At 45.2% G+C, this 17,814-nt stretch overlaps 1 protein-coding gene across 1 annotated transcript in view; it reads left to right on the plus strand.

Annotated features, from left to right (window-relative positions):
- The window catches only part of LOC134355277 (uncharacterized), a 111,906-nt gene that overhangs the window by 67,038 nt on the left and 27,054 nt on the right, over positions 1–17,814 (plus strand). Inside the window, exon 7 of the mRNA XM_063065082.1 lies at positions 7,429–7,567. Coding sequence (XP_062921152.1) covers positions 7,429–7,567 — 139 coding nt within the window. The remainder of the gene's footprint in view (positions 1–7,428; positions 7,568–17,814) is intronic.

Raw genomic sequence — 17,814 nt, forward strand, 5'->3', positions numbered from 1 at the left:
ATGCAGAACTCCACACAAATATCCCCTGAACATTTGCCATATTTCTTCCATACTTTTCCCTGAGAACATCTGCTCCCAACTTAAGCTTCCAGTTTCCTGCCTGATAGCCTCATAATTCCCCTTACTCCAATTAAACGCTTTTCTGACTTGTCTGTTCCTATCCCTCTCCGATGCTATTATGAAGGAGATAGGAGATAGAATTATAGAACATAGAACATAGAATAGTACAGCACAGTACAGGCCCTTCAGCCCGCAATGTTGTGCCGACCCTCAAACCCTGCCTCCCATACAAGCCCCCACCTTAAATTCCTCCATATACCTGTCTAGCGGTCTCTTAAATTTCACTAGTGTATCTGACTCAAGCAGTGCATTCCACGCACCAACCACTCTCTGAGTAAAAAACCTTCCTCTAATATCTCCCTTGAACTTCCCACCCCTTACCTGAAAGCCATGTCCTCTTGTATTGAGCAGTGGTGCCCTGGGGAAGAGGCGCTGGCTATCCACTCTATCTATTCCTCTTATTATCTTGTACATCTCTATCATGTCTGCTCTCATCCTCCTTCTCTCCAAAGAGTAAAGCCCTAGCTCCCTTAATCTCTGATCATAATGCATACTCTCTAAACCAGGCAGCATCCTGGTAAATCTCCGCTGTACCCTTTCCAATGCTTCCACATCCTTCCTATAGTGAGGTGACCAGAACTGATCACTATCTCCAAAATGCTCTCCCACTGAGAGATCTGACACCTGACCAGGTTCATTTCCCAATGCCAAATCAGGTACAGCCTTTCCTCTTGTAGGTTTATCTACATATTGTGTCAAGAAACCTTCCTGAACACCCCTAACAAACTCCACCCCATCTAAACCCCTTGCTCTAGAGAGATGCCAATCGATATTTGGGAAATTAAAATCTCCCATCATGACAACTCTGTTATTATTACAACTTTCCAGGATCCGTTTCCCTATCTGCTCCTCGATAACCCTGTTACTATTGGGCAGCCAGTAACACCCAGTAAAGTTATTGACTCTTTCCTGTTCCTCAGAGACTCCGTAGACAATCCCTCCATGATGTCCACCTTTTCTGCAGCTGTGACACTATCTCTGATCAACAGTGCTACGCCCCCACCTCTTTTGCCTCCCTACATACATTAAATAGTTAAATTAAAAAAACAGTGCAAAAACAGAGAAAATCTGAAGTAGGTTCATCTTCCCTGTGAAAAATGTACCACCTGTCTATATTATGAGATTTTGAGGGCACCACTAGTGTAGCGGTTAGTGTGAGGCTGTTACAGCTCAGGGAATCAGAATTTGGAGTTCAGTTCCAGCCTCCTCAATAAGGAGTTTGTGCACACTCACCACGACCACATGCGCTTTCTCCAGGTGCTCCGATTGTCTCTCACAGTCCAAAGATATAGCAGTTAGTGGCTTAACTGGACATTGTAAATTGTCCTGTGATGAGACTGGGGTTAAATCGGTGAGTTGCTGGGTGGTGTGGCCCAGTTAGTGGGTTAACTGGTCATTGTAAATTGTCCTGTGATGAGGCTGGGGTTAAATTAGTGAGTTGCTGGGTGGTGCGGCTCAGTTAGTGGGTTAAGTGGTCATCGTAAATTGTCCTGTGATGAGGCTGGGGTTGAATCAGTGAGTTGCTGGGTGGTGCAGCTCAGTTAGTGGGTTAAGTGGTCATTGTAAATTGTCCTGTGATGAGACTGGGGTTGAATCAGTGAGTTGCTGGGTGGTGCGGCTCAATGGACCATAAAGGGCTGTTCCACACTTTATCTCTAAATGAATAAAATAAATAAGCTTAGATCAGGTCAACCCTCAGCCTATGATGTTCTGTAGAAAACAACCCAAGATTTTCCACCAAATCTAGTCTGTGGCCTGATGAAATGTCAACTCTTTATTCATTTCCATTGATGTTGCTTGCCCTGCTGAGTTCCTCTAGTATTTTGGGTGCGACTGTTCCACTGAGCCTCTGCCATTTCACCTGCCTCATTCAATCTTTGATCATTTCATACTTTTTTTTGTTTTGCTCATATGCTATCCATATTATTCACTCTGCAGTTTGCTTCTCCCATTTTCTGTAGGAATCCCATATTTTCACTGGTAACCGATGAAAGAAACTTTCTTCCTTTCCCCAGAGGGTTTGTGAGCCATCACCTGAGCCACATCCAGCTAGGGATGATAGAAAAATGGAGGGCAATGTAGGAGGGAAGGCTTAGATTGATTGTGGAGTAGGTTAAAAGATGATTTCTAATGCCACCACAATCTCTAACGCTACCTCTTTCAGAACCTTGGGGTGCAGTTTCACTCGTCCGAGTGACTTATGTACCTTTAGATCTTTCAGCTTTTTGAGCACCTTCTCCCTTGTAACAGTAACTCACCCACTTCTCTTCCTTCACACACCACAACATCAGACACACTGCTAGTGTCTTCCACAGTGAAGACTGATGCAAGATACCCATTTAGTTCATCAGCCATCTTGTACCCCGTTATTATTTCCCCTGCCTCATTTTCTAGTGGTCCTATATAGGTCCCACTGTCATTCCGCTTTGATTTTTAACATACTTGAAAAAACTTTTACTATCCATGCTGATATTACTTGCTAGCTTGCTTTCATATTTCATCTTTTTTTCCTTTCTAATGATTTTATTTTTAGTTGCTCTCTGTAGCTTTTAAAAAACCTTCCCTATCCTCTTTCTTCCCACTAATTTTTGCTTTGGTGTATGCCCTTTCTTTTGCTGTTACAATAGCTTTAACTTCCTTTGTCAGCCTCAGATGTACCATTTGAGTGTTTCTTTAATTTTTGGAATACACGTGTCCTGCACCTTCCTCAGTTCCCCAGAAAATCATGCAATTGCTGCTCGGCTGCTCGGCTGACATCGCTGCCAGCATCTCCTTCCAATTTACTTTAGCCATCTCTCCTCTCATACCACTGTAATTTCCCTCACTCCACTGAAATACTGCTACATCAGGCTTTACTCTCTCCCTATCAAATTTCAAGTTGAATTCAATCCTATTGTTATCACTCAGACACACACTCAATCATATTGAAAAACATCTGCCTGTGTGTGTGTGTGTGTGTGTGTTCCTGAGCGTGTATTACTGTGTGTAATCCCCTGTATGTGTCTACATCTGTCTGTCTGTATGCACGTGGGAGTATGTGTTTATTCCTGTGTGTGTGTGTGTGTATTCCTGAGCGTGTATTACTGTGTGTAATCCCCTGTATGTGTCTACATCTGTCTGTCTGTATGCACGTGGGAGTATGTGTTTATTCCTCTGTGTGTGTGTGTGTGTGTGTGTGTGTGTGTGTATTCCTGAGCGTGTATTACTGTGTGTAATCCCCTGTATGTGTCTACATCTGTCTGTCTGTATGTATGCACGTGGGAGTATGTGTTTATTCCTGTGTGTGTGTGTCTGTGTATGAAAGAGTGAAAGAGAGTCTGTTCCTGTGGGTGGGTGGGTGTATATGGGTTTGTGCTCCTTTGTGTGTATTCCTGTGTGGGTGTGAGTGTCTGTGCGTTCCTCTGTGTGTATTACTGTGTGTATGTAACTGTATGCTTTGTATTCCTTTGAGTGTGTGTATTCCCACGTGTGTGTGTGTGTGAGGGGGGGGAGAGAGAGAAATACTCTGGGTGTGTGTATTCTTCTGTGTGTGTGTGCGTGGGTATTCCTGCACATTTTTGTGTATGTGTGTGTATGCGCATTTCTCTGTGTGTACTCCCGTGTCTGGGTGTGTGGGTTTGAGTGTTTCATATTCCTGTGAGTGTGTGTATTCTCATGTGTATTCATGTGTGTGTGTGTATGTACTCTCGTGTCTGGGTGCGTGTGTTTGAGTGTTTCGTATTCCTGTGAGTGTGTGTATTCTCGTGTGTGTGTGTGTGTCTGGGCATATGTTACTGCATGCTTTTTATTCCTATGAGTGTGTGTATTTCCTCTACACTTGTTCTGGGCAACTGCAGCTTCCGCTGTCATCTGTTGTGGAGGAATCCAAGGTGGCAAAATGCAGACACTTGTTAAGCTTGAGAGATTCCAGTGATGTCTTGGTAAAGAAGCAGGCATTACAACCACATCTGGGCACAAGTGGGCAGCCAACGCAGCTGTGGAGGGGGCAGTGTGTTCTCTGAAGCTGCGAGATATCATCGGCAACCCCTGCATCGGGCAGTGAGGCCTCGGCTCAGTTCACTTCCAGCAGTGGGGAAATGCAAGCATAAGGTACGGGCAAGACATGATACAGGCAGAAGTACGGATCCGTGAGGAAGAGAAGCGGATTTCAAAGGCAGTGGAACAAGGGTCCCAGGGTGCCTGGACAAAATGGGATCTGCCTAAGCGCAAGATCTCATGGGCAGAGTTATGGAGACTGGAGCCCTTCCGTATTTCCTTCCTCTTGTGATCTGTGTATGACACCCTTACTTCACCATTACATCTGTACACACGGGGGATGAGAGAGGACCCGAACTGTAAGCTCTGTGGTCAAAAGGGGTCACTGGCTCATATACTGTCCAGGTGTAAAACAGCTCTAACTCAAGGACGGTATAGGTGGCGCCATGATAAGGTGCTTCTGGCTCTTGCTGACACACTAGAGCAGGAGACATGCAAGAAGAGGACAGCTGGCACAGATTTGAGGAAAGCCATCACCTTCATCAAAGAGGGAGCTAGGCCTTTCATAACCAAACAACCAAAGCCCAATCTGCTGCTAACGGCCATGTCCTGGGAGATGAGGGTCGATGTGGGAAGGAGGTTGCAGTTCCCAGATGTGGTGCACACAATCCTATGCCCGGACATTGTACTGTGGTCAACGGAAGACAAGAAAATAATTCTGGTTGAGTTGACTGTGCCGTGGGAGGAGGGATGGGAAGAGGCCCACGAGAGAAAGGCCTTGAAGTACCAGCCCTTACTGCAGGAGTGTAAAGACAAGGGATGGCAGGCATGGTTGTTCCCTGTGGAGATCGGCTGCAGAGGTTTCCCAGCCAAATCAGCATGGCGGTTGTTGTCAGATCTGGGCCTGGACAAAAGGAGCAGAAAACAAGCAGCTCGTAGGATGGGGGAAGAGGCAGAACGAGCTTTTTGTTGGATTTGGAGTAGGTGAGAGGAGGGAAGCTGGAAGTCAGGAGCAGATGGGCAGTGATTTGGCCACTACTGCTGGCCCACCAACTGAAGAGTGTCATGGTTAAGGGTCGAAACACTCTGTGAAGATTGGGAACTACCTGATGACACCTGGTCCTGGCTGAAGGCTACGGTTACCTTATAAGGTATCTGGACAATGCACCCTAACAGGTGTTTGTAACCAGTAAGTGTGTGTGTGTGTGTGTGTGTTTGTTTGTGAGAGAGAAAGAATGAGAATGAATATGAAATGAATATGAATGTTCAGTGGGGTGTGTGTGTAATCTTCTGTGCGTGCATGGGTATTCATGCATGTATTTGTGTGTGTGTGTGTGTGTGTGTGTATGGGGGTGAGTGTCTGTGCATTCCTCAGTGTGGGTGTATGTATTCCTGTGTGTGTATGTTTGTGTGTGTATGTGTATTCCGGTATGTGCATTCCTGTGTGTGTGTTTGTGTGTTCCTGTGTATGTTTTGGTGTGAGTATTCCTATGTGTATTCCTGTGTGTGTGTGTGTGTGTGTGTGTGTGTTCCTGTGCGTGTGTGTATGTGTGTATATATATATATATATATATGTTCCTGTGTATGTTTGTGGGTATTCCATTGTTTATTCCTGTGTGTGCATGTGTGCATTCCTCTGTCTGTGTGTGTGCACATTCCTCTGTGTGTGTGAGAGAGAGACTGAACACTGCCAGGTTTCTCTCTTTCACTGTACAGCCGTGTGTGTGTAATCCTATGTGTATTCCTGTGTGTGTGTGTGTGTTCTGGTGTTCCATCAGCAATGGCGTAAAACAGGGTTGTGTTCTGTCTCCTACTCTGTTTGGACTATTCTTCGCTGCTGTTCTTCCGTATGCCACATCAGACCTGAAGTCAGGGGTCTTCCTACGAATGAGGGCTGATTGCAGGCTCCTCAACCTCGCAAGACTGAGAGCAAAAACAAAAGTCAGGGACATTGTGACGCATGATGCTAGTTTGCTGATGACTGTGCACTGGTTGCCCACTCTCTAGAAGACTTACAGGAGATCACCAGTTGCTTTACCAGCACAGCCAAAAGCTTCAGACTGACAGTCAGCCTGAAAAAGACGGAAGTTTTGTACCAACCGGCTCCTGGCTCAAGCTATGAAGAACCAACTGTCCTCATTGATGACACTCGTCTCAATTCTGTCATCAAGTTTTGCTACCTGGGCAGCATAATATCATCCTCAGCTTCTCTGGATGTAGAGACTGAGTCAAGAACCAGAAAAGCCTGCTTTGCCTTCGATCAGCTGAAAGATCGAGTTTGGTCACAGATCATCAGTTTGGCCACCAAGTGCAAGGTACACAGGGCCGTTGTCATTATCAACCTTGTTATACGGATGTGAGACATGGTGCCAATATCAGAGACACTTACGCCAGCTTGACCAACTGCAGCAGTGTCACCTACATTCTCTGATGAGGATCACCTGGCGAAACAAGGTCTCCAATGCCGAGGTCCTCTCTCGAGCCGGAATGCCAGCAGTTTCAACCTTGGTGATGTCAGCCCAACTGCGCTGGGCAGGACATGTTGTCAGAATGCCTGATGGAAGACTGCCCAAGGACATCTTGTACGGCCAACTGTCCAGTGGTACCCGAAAACGAGGAGGCCAGCGACTACGGTACAAGGATGTTCTGCACAGGAGCCTCAAGAAAGCTGACATTGCCCCATCAACATGGGAGGCTCTGGCTCAAGATCACTCACAGTGGAGGGAAAGGTGTGGACACTGCTGAGAACAAGCTCAACGAGGCAACAGAGGAAAGGCACAGGAAGCGCCACAACACAGCTTCTGCCCCTGCTGCCCCTCCAGGCCTCACCTGCCAAGTATGTGGCAAGCAGTGCCCGCCAAGGATCGGCCTGTACAGCCACCCCAGGAAGCACATATCAAACCCCACTAACTGACTGAAAGGAACCGTCATCATCCTATGGGATGGATAGCCAGAGATTTGTGTGTGTGTGTGTGTGTGTTTATTCCAGTGTGTTGTGTATATGTCAGTGTGTGTGTGTGTGTGTGTGTGTTTATTCCAGTGTGTTGTGTATATGTCAGTGTGTGTGTGTGTGTGTTTATTCCAGTGTGTTGTGTATATGTCAGTGTGTGTGTGTGTGTGTGTGTGTGTTTATTCCAGTGTGTTGTGTATATGTCAGTGTGTGTGTGTGCGTGTGTCTGTGAGTGTAGGCAGTGTAATTGCACTACAGCATTATAAGATTGGCAGCATCTGTAATTTTGTTCTTGTCTCTTTATTTAGCTGCTTACATCACTGTCAGCAGCCAGGCATGTACTGAAAAGATTCAGTTATCTGTGTGACACTGTGTTCGTTTAGGCCCGGTACAAAGCCAAAGATATAACGTCTGGCGTTTACCCACACATCTTGCAGAGGAAGGGGTGGAACACGAAGCTTCAAGGTGGCAGTCCTGTCACCATCCAAGCAATGCCTCGGCCAAACGCGACCCCACAAGGTGGTAAGTGAATGAATAATCCTTTTCGATGTACTTGCCCCTCTCCCTCTGCATTTCCTCTCTACCTTTATTTGCCTCTACCACGGGGAAAGGTTGCTCACCATTTGCCCAATCTCTGCCTCTCATAAAGTGGGTGGTAGAGTAGTGGTGAGCACAATGCTTTAGAGTGCCAGTGATCACCGATGTGGGATCAATTCCCACTGGTGTCTGTGAGGAGTTTGTATGTTCACTCTGTGCCCGTGTGTGTTTCCCACTGGTGTCTGTGACGAGTTTGTCTGTTCACTCTGTGACAGTGTGTATTTCCCACTGGTGTCTGTGAGGAGTTTGTCTGTTCACTCTGTTAGCGTGTGTATTTCCCACTGGTGTCTGTGAGGAGTTTGTATGTTCACTCTGTTCCCGTGTGTGTTTCCCACTGGTGTCTGTGAGGAGTTTGTATGTTCGCTCTGTGCCCGTGTGTGTTTCCCACTGGTGTCTGTGAGGAGTTTGTATGTTCGCTCTGTGCCCGTGTGTGTTTCCCACTGGTGTCTGTGAGGAGTTTGTATGTTCGCTCTGTGCCCGTGTGTGTTTCCCACTGGTGTCTGTGAGGAGTTTGTCTGTTCACTCTGTGAGCGTGTGTATTTCCCACTGGTGTCTGTGAGGAGTTTGTATGTTCAGTCTGTGACCGTGTGTGTTTCCCACTGCTGTTCACTCTGTGAACGTACAAACTCCTTACAGACACCAGTGTGTTTTCTCCGGGTGTTCCAGTTTCCTCTCGCATTCCAAAGACATATGGTTTAAGATTAGTAGGTTGTGGGCATGTTATGTTGACACCAGAAGTGTGGTGACATTTGCGGGGGCCCCCAGCACATCCTCTGTGTTAGTCATTGACATTAATGATGCATTTCACTGAATGTTTCAACGTATGTGCGACAAATGAAGCTAATCTTTAAATTTTATCAAGTCTCCCCTCTGCCTCCTTTGCTCAAGAAAAGCAATTGCAGTTTGTCCAATCCCTCCCCATAACTGCTGTATCCTCTGCACCCTCTCCAACATAACCACAGCCTTCCTAAAGAGCGATGATGAGAACTGCTCACGATCCCAACTCCCTACGAGGAGAGATTGTAGAGGTCGGCTTTGCTTTCCATAGAGTGGAGGAAGCTGAGATGGGGACCTGGTAGAAGTGTACAAATTTCTGAGGGCCATACGTAGGTGGAGAGAAGGAAACTTCTCCCAATGGCAGAGACGCAGAGAACTACAGAACGAAGAAGAAACAGAGGGAGATTGGGGTCCATGTCCATCGATCCCTCGACATTGCTGAGCAAGTTGATTGGGTGGTTAAGAAGGTGTGCAGTGTGTCGGGGGATCAAGTTCAAGAGCCACAAGGTAATATTACAGGGTAATGTTACAGGGATTGAGCCACAAGGGAATATTACAGCTCTGGTTAGACTTCTGGTTACTTCTCTTGGACTATCGTGTTCAGTTCTTGTTGCCTCATTGTAGGAATGATGTGGAAGCTCTAGAAAGGGTTCAGAGGACATTTACCAGGATGCCGCCTGGATTAGAGAGCATGTATTATGAGGATCAGTTGATAGAGATGGGGCTTTGCTTCTTGAAGTGAAGGAGGATGAGAGATGACTTGATAGGAGTATACAAGATGCTGATAGACACAGATAGAGTGGACAGCCATGGGCTTTTTCCGAAGGCATGAATGGCTCATACAAGGGGGCAGAATTTTAAAATGTTTGCAAGGAAGTATAGGGGGGATGTCAGAGGTATATTTCTTTTTACATAGAAAGTGGTGGATGTGTGGAGTGTACTGCCGGAGGTAATAAAGGACATTGAAGAAATACAATCAAAGAAAAAAAAATGGAGGGTTATAAGACCGTAAGACATAGGAGCAGAATTAGGCCATTCAGGCCATCGAGTCCACTCCACCATTACATCATGGCTGATCCTGGATCTTATTCAACCCCATACACCTGACCTCTCACCATATCCCTTGATGCCCCAAGCAATCAGGAATCTATCAAATATTGCTCTGAATATACTCATGGACTTGGCCTCCATCGCAGTCTGTAGCAGAGTATTCCACAGGTTCGCTACTCTCTGGCTAAAAAAAAATTCCTCCTTACTTCTGATCTAAAAGGTCACCCCTCAATTTTGAGGCTGTACCGTCTAGTTCTGGATACCCCCACCATAGGAAACATCATCTCCACATTTACCCAATCTAGTCCTTTCAATATTCGGTAGGTTTCAATGAGATCACTACTCATTCTTCTAAATTCCAGTGAGTACAGGCCCAAAGCTGCCAAACACTCCTCATATGTTAACCCCTTCATTCTCAGAATATTCTTTGTGAACCTCCTCTGGACTCTCTCCAATGACAACACATCCTTTCTGAGATATGGGGCTCAAAACTATTGACTATACTCCAAGTGTAGCCTGACGAGTGTCTTATAAACATTATCTTCTTGTTTTTATATTCTATTCCCCTTGAAATAAATGCCAACATTGCATTTGCCTCCTTTACCACAGACTCAACCCTTAAGTTAAACTTCTGGGAGTTTTGCGCTAGGACTTATAAGGCTACGCCCACACTAGACTGGTTAATTTTGAAAACGCCAGTTTCGAGTAAAAACAACAGGCGTCCACACGACGCGTTTTTCAAAATATCTCTGTCCGCACTAAAACGGATATTTGGACGAATCTCCTCCTACTGGGCATGCGCAGACACATCTACAGAAAAGAAGCGAAGAGGAAACGGTATAATATTTACGTTTCTGCGGTGGTGTTGTGCTATGTCCATCGGTCAAAAACTAGAGTACCTACAACAACAGCGAAAGAAAGTTTTTAAAAATGTCTTCGAAGAAAACCTCCGCTGGAGAAAGCAGACTGGACTTCTTCGTTTAGACAGGCAATGAAGTCGAGTGTTTCTGCCAGTTACAGTCAGCAAAGCAGTGGAGAACGTGGAGAGAGATGTTTAACTCCAAACAAGCTATTAACGTAGACAATAAAGTAAACAACACACACATGAAGCTGTCCTCTACCCAAGATCAACAAGAGAGTAGAATCTTCTGCCGCCAGACCTGCGCAATATTTCTGACATTAATATTTTTAAAGATGGACTCAATCAAATCAATTTAGGGGATCTAGTCAAAAAAGCTCACTTTACAATTTAACTCTCACGCCCTTCACACCGACTGCGCGTTGTAACAGCCATCCAGCATTGCTTGCGCAGTACCAAGCAGAAGCAGAAAAAGCATTGTTGTTGTGGTGTTGTCATGACAGCGTTTTTAAATCTCTCTGTTTACTCCGTGCAGACTACAACGCTAAACAATCGTTTTCAAATTTACACACTCTGGAGAGTGTTTGAAAATCTCCATTTTTGGGGGATGAAAATGCCGTACCAGTGTGGACAGAGGGTCAAAACGAAGAGAAAAAGCTTTGATTTCAAAATTATCCTGCAAAGTGTGGACGTAGCCTAACTTCTGGTGTTTGAATTACGTAGAAGGGAAGAGTTATATTGATCTTAAGTTATGTTAAAATGTCAGCACAACTTCATGGCTGCGGGGCCTGTACAGTCTATGTTCAAAGACTTGGGGTAAAGGGTAGGTGGATTGGAAAGGATCTAAGTAACAACTTCCTTCTCCAAGAGGGTTTGGAATCTGGGATTAATTAAGGGAAGCAGTGAAGACAGAGATCGTCACAATGTTTACGAGGTGTCTGGAGAAGCAGTTGAATCAGCAAGGCTGAAAGGGAACAAGTGCTGTTGGTGTAGATGGGCACCTGATGGTCATGAACATCACATGATGAGCCCAAGGGCCTGTTTGTGTATCATTTGACTCTACGATCCCTGAAAGCAAGAACTTCACATCTAATTAATTGCAGACAAGAGAAAATCTGCAGATGCTGGAAATCTAAGCAACACACACAAAATGGTGGAGGAACTCAGCAAGCCAGAAAAAAGGATGCTGAACACTGAGGCTGGTGGATGTACATGCACATCAGGTCTTACCCCATCATCCTGCCACCCTATCAGGGATAAACCACCTCTTGTTTTCACGTACCAGCCCACCAGCCTCTGCGTCCAGCACATAATTCTCTGAAAATTCCGCCATCTCCAGTGTGATCCCACCATCAAGCAAATCTCCCCGCCCCCCCAACTTGCTGCTTTCCGTAGAGATCGCTCCCTACGTGGACTCTCTTGTCCGTTTGTCCCTCCCCACTGATCTCCCTCCTGGTACTTATCCTTGCAAGCAGAACAAGTGCTACACCTCCTCCCTGACTACCATCCAGGACCCTAAACAGACTTTCCAGGTGAGGCGACACTTCAGCTGTGAACAACAGGAATTCTGCAGATGCTGGAAATTCAAGCAACACACATAAAAGTTGCTGGTGAACACAGCAGGCCAGGCAGCATCTCTAGGAAGAGGTGCAGTCGACGTTTCAGGCCGAGACCCTTCGTCAGGACTAACTTCAGCTGTGAGTCTGTTGGGGTCATATACTGTGTTCGGTGCTCTCGGTGTGGCCTTCTGTATATCATTGAGACCCAATGTAGATTAGGAGATAGATTTGCTGAGCACTTACACTCCGTCCACCAGAACAAGTTGGATCTCCCAGACGCCACTCATTTTAATTCCACTTCCAATTTCCATTCTGATATGTCAATGGGTTGCCGCCTCTACTGTCGAGACGAGGCTACACTCAGACTGGAGGAACACCTTGTATCCCTTCTGAGTAGTATTCAACCTGATAATATAAATACGGATTTCTCGAACTTCCAGTAATTCATTGCCCCTCTACTTCAGCATTTCTCATCCACTTTTCCCTCTCTCACCTCAGCTCCTTGCCTGTCCATCACCTCCCTCTGGTGCTCCTCTCCCCTTTTCTTTCTTCCATGTCTTCTCCTATTGGATTTCTCCCTTTTCCAGCCCTGTATCTCTTTCAGCAATCAACTTTCCAGCACTTTACTTCATCTGTCCCCCTTCCGGTTTCACCTATCACCTGCTGTTTCTCTCCCTCGCCCCATCTTTTAAATCTACTCCTCAGCTTTTTCTCTCCACTTAGATAATAGTCTGCACTATTGTTCCTTTTACCAAAATGCATTTTCATACATTTCCCAACACTATATTCCATCTGCCACTTTTTTGCCCATTCTTCCAAATTGTTTAAGTCCTGTTGAAATCACATTGCTTCGTCAGCACTACCTACGCCCCCCCCATCTACCTTTGTATTATCCACAAACTTTGCCACAAAGCCATCAACTCCATGATCTAAATCACTGACAAACAATGTGAAAAGTAGCAGTCCCAATACTGACCCCTGAGGAACACCACTAGTCAACGGCAACCAACCGGAAAAGGCCCCTTTTATTCCCACTCACTGCCTCCTGCCTGTCAGCCATTCCGCTATCCATGCCAGTATCTTTTGTGTAATGCAATAGGATTTTATCTTGTCAAGCAGCCTCATGTATGGCACTTGATCAAACACCTTTTGAAAATCCAAGTAAATGACATCCACTGCCTCTCCTTTGTCCACCCTGCTTGTTACTTCCTTGAAGAATTCTAACAGATTTGTCAGGCAAGAAACCATGTACAGAAACCATGTTTTTATCATTAGTCTCCAAGTATCTCAAAACTTCATCCTTAATAATAGACTTATAAATTATTACAGATTATTACAGTAAGCTGCTTTATATTATTGGCTAGTCTGCCATCATATTTCATCTTTTCCCTTCTTATGGCGCTTTTAGTTGCCTTTTGTTGGATTTTAAACACTTCTCCATCATCCAACTTCCCACTCACTTTTGCTACCTGATATGCCCTTTCCTTGGCTTTTATGCAGTCTTTAACTTCCTTTGTCAGCCACAGTTGCCTACTCCTGCCATTTGAGAGCTTCTTCTGTGGGACATAACTATCCTGCACTTTGTGAACTATTCCGAGAAACTTCAGCCATCTCTGCCCTGCCATCATCCCTGCCAGTATCCCCCTCCATTCCACTTGGGCAAACTTCTCTCTCATGCCTCTGTAATTCCCTTTATTCCATTGTGATACAGATACATGTGACCTATGCTTCTCCCTCTCAAATTGCAGTATGAATTCAATCATATTATGATCACTGCTTCCTCAGGGTTCCTTTACCTTAAGATCCCTTATAAGATCTGGGTTAATGTACAACACCCAATCCAAGATGGCCTTTCCCCAAGTAGGGTCAAGCACAAGCTGCTCTAATGAGCCATCTTGAAGGCATTCAACAAATTCCCCCTCTTGCGATCCGCTGCCATCCTGATTTTCCCTATCCCTTTGCATATTGAAGTCTCCCATTACAATTGTGTCATTAGGGTGGAAATGGTTTGTAGAAAAGCAGAACACCGAAAGTCTTGTAGCTCAGGTACAAAGAAACACAGAGGGAAGGAAGGAAAGTGATAAAGAATGCAGAAAGAGAATATGAGAGAGTATGAGCGGGACATCAAGCACAGAACTGCAGATCTTCAGAGCAAAAGCTTTGTGACTGCTTGTTGACTGACAGCTCAGATAGCTACATTGGAAACCTGAAGATGGATCCTTACTAAATAGTTAATCTCACCGTCAGTGAAACAGGAACACTAGAAATAAATTGAGGAATCTGTTAGATTTAGTGTCAGTCTAAAAATGGTGATGGGAGAATTAATGAGATTAGGCATGCGCTAATCTTCGGGAGCCAATGGTTTCTATCACACAACTACTACAGGGAGTACGGAAGGAAATTATTAATGTGTTGGCCGAGATATTCTCAATTGAGAAATTGCCTCACTGTCCTGGAGAAGTGCCAAGGCATCTCTGTGTTAAGGTGAGTGGCCACGATAAGATGGGGAGGGATCTGTTAAAATGCTGTTACTGGAATTTGTTAACTTTGGGCAGAGTATCTGAGCTCTTGCAGAAGCACTTGATCAGAGCGAATCAGCGTGGGATGAAAGGGCTACTCGTTTCTAATAAAGCCAGTTCGTTTTTCTTTTAGGATGTAATGAACAGGTAAATGAGGATATGTCTCTGAAAAAAGTGGAATTTCCCAGTGCCCAACCATTTTAATACCTACTCCTAATCCTGTTCCAGTATGGCAGTTCATGGCCTCCTTTTTTTACTATGATGAAGGGCAACACTTCATATTCCATCTAGGTAGCCTCCAACCTGATGGCATGAATATCGATTTCTTCTTCCAGTATTTTTTTTCCTTCCAACTTCTGTCTTCTTCCATTCCCCACTCTGGCTTCTTGGCTCTTCACCTCACCTGCCTATCATCCCCACTGGTGTCCCTCCTTCTTCCTTTTCTCCCATGGTCCACTCTTCTCTCCTATCAGATTGCTTCCTCTCCAGCCATGTACCTTTCTCACTCATCTGGCTTCACCTATCACCTTCTAGCTGTCCACCTTCTAGCTGTCCTCCTTCCCCTATCCCCACCTTTCCATTCTGAGTCTTCCCCTTCCTATTCTGAGTCTTCCCCTTCCTTTCCATTCCGAGTCTTCCCCTTCCTTTCCAGTCCTGAAGAAGGGTTTTGGTCTGAAACATCGGCTGTTTATTCATTTCCATAGATACTGCCTGACCTGCTGAGTTCTTCCACCATTTTGTGTGTTTTGCTTTGGATTTCCAGCATCTACAGAATCTCTTGTGTTTAATTATGTGGGTCTTATACCTGTGAACTTCCAAATGGCTTCTGATGAAGTTCCACAGAAGAGATAATTACTAAGCATTAAAGCACATTGGCTTGAATGGGAAATTGGTCAGTGGCAGAGAGGCAAGGATTCATGACGTTAATTGTGTCTAAAAATTGTCAGATTAGAGGATAAAGATTATAAAGAGAGTTGTTGACACATTAGCCTTTGTAAATCAGAGTACCAAGTACAGAAGCTGGGATGTTATGTTGAAGTTTTATAAGATGTTGGTGAGGCCAGATTCAGAGTACTGTGTGCATTTCTGGTCACCTATTATAGGAAAGATATCAATAAGATTGAAAGAATATAGAGAGAATTGACAAGCATGTTGTCAGGACTTGAGGACCTGAATCATAGGGAAAGGTTGAACAAGTTAGGTTTTTATTCCCTGGACTGTAGGAAAATGAGGGGAGATTTGCTGGTGGTAAAAAATTGAGGAGTATAGATAGGGTAAGTACAAGCAAGCATTTCCCTCTAAGATTGGGTAAGACTAGAACTAGAGGTCACAGGTTCAGGGTGAAGTGTGAAAGATTTAAGAAAACCTGCAAGAGAATTTCTTCATTCAGAGGGTGGTACAAGTGTGGAATGAGATGCCAGCACATGTGGTGGATAAGGGATCAATTGCAACATTTAAGAGAATTTTGGATAGGTACATAGATGGAAGGGGTATGGAAGGTTATGGAGGCCTATGCAAAGTAACCAGCATGGATTAGATGGGCCAAAAGGCCTAACTGTGTGCTGAGGAACTCTATGATTCTCTAAGGATTGTCACCTTATGGTCGAGAGGCAAGATCCTGAAAACGATATCATCTGGAGTTTAGCCATCTGGTGGTTAGCCCCCGGTAGAGGTTAAGGGAGAGGTTCCAGACAGAGCAATCCAACCAAGTCCTCAACGGTGGAGCTGGTGGAAGATGCTGACACATCACGAGGGCAGTGAAGGTGGGGGAAGGCTGCAGCAGTGAAAGGTTTCCATTTCCTGACCCCAATCTGTTTAGGACCAAGTGGTGGCTGCCGTGCATCAACATCCCCATATACACAGGCATTCTCCACTAAGGCAATAAACCCTTAGCTTAGGAGAACATCATACTTGACTCATTACTATTGTTCCATAACTCTATAAACTCATGAACTCTAGAAATAAGGGCCTCTCAGCCCTGTGATCCTCCCAGCTGTTTTCACAGTCCTTTGCAGGGACTTCTGGTCAATGCTTGACTGCTTCCATACCAGGTGGAGATGCGACATATCAGGATGCAATTCATGGTGTTCCTATAATTGGGGGTTGGTGGGTGGGAGAGCCTCGCTTGACTCAGTCTTCTCAGGAAGTGGAGGCACTGCTGTGCCGCCGCCTTCAGGGAGGTGATATTAAGGGACTAGGTGCGGTCATCCGTGATGTGAACTCCCAGGAACTTAACTCTCTCTATGGGGGAGTCATGTATTCACAGAGGGAGATTTCCACAACGATTTCCTATAGTCAGCTCTATAGGAGCAGGAGTGTCTGAAGCCGGAGTGGCTCTCAGCCCTTTGGAACTCCTTTCAATACGATCAAAGCTCATCTCTTCATTAACATCAACTCTGCTTTCCTGCTGTCATCTGTAACGTCGATTATTCCTACGGTTCCAAATCTGTTTTTCTTGAATATACTTAATGACTCAGTTTTCGCAAGTGCCTGAGGTTGAGAATGTCAAATATTCACAGATCTCTGATGGAAGAAATTCCTCACCTTCATCTTGAATAGGAAACTATTCATCTTCACAAACAACGTGCTGGAGGAAGTCAGCAGGTCGAGAAGCATCTGGGGTGGAAAAGGGACCATCAATGAAATCCTGCATCAGGACACTCCCCCAACAACGCTTCATGTCATTTGCAGTTACGCCAATGTAAATGAGAACCAAATAATTGTTACTTCGGATCCAACGCAGCACAAAAAAGAACACAATAAGTAAACACAACAATGATAAATGATCATAATAAATTTAAATACATAAGATAGCTTAACTACATTGACTGTATGTCGATAAAGTGATGCTCCACACAGGTGTGTCTGTAAATAAGGTGACTGGCAGAAAATAATAAAGTAGTGATGATTGGGGGTGTGGAAGGGTTGGTTCGTGGGTGGAGGTGTTGATCAGTCTTACTGCTTGGGGAAAGTAACTGGTTTTGAGTCTGGTGGTTCTGACATGGGTGCTATGGAGCCTCCTCCCTGATGGGAGTGGGGCACAGTCCATGAACAGGGTGGGTGGGATCCTTCATGATGTTGCTGGCTCTTTTCCAGCACTTTTCTGTATATGCCTTTGATGGTGAATAGGCTGGTGCCAGTGATGTGCTGGGCAGTTTTGATTGTCTGTTGTAGAGCCTTCCTGTCTACCCCTGTGTAGTTTCCATACTGAGCAGTGATGCAGCATGTTAGGACGCTCTCTCCTGCACACCTGTAGAATGACAGCTGTCTTTAGCCTCCTAAGAAAGTAGAGGTGTTGGTGAGCTTTCCTGATTGAGCAGTGTACTCGACCCAAAACATTAACAATTCCTTCCCTATACAGATGCTGCTCAAACTGTTGATTTCCTGTAGCAGATTGTCTGCTGCTAC

The sequence above is a fragment of the Mobula hypostoma genome, chromosome 12 (genome assembly GCF_963921235.1).
Source record: "Mobula hypostoma chromosome 12, sMobHyp1.1, whole genome shotgun sequence".
Taxonomy (NCBI): Eukaryota; Metazoa; Chordata; class Chondrichthyes; order Myliobatiformes; family Myliobatidae; genus Mobula; species Mobula hypostoma.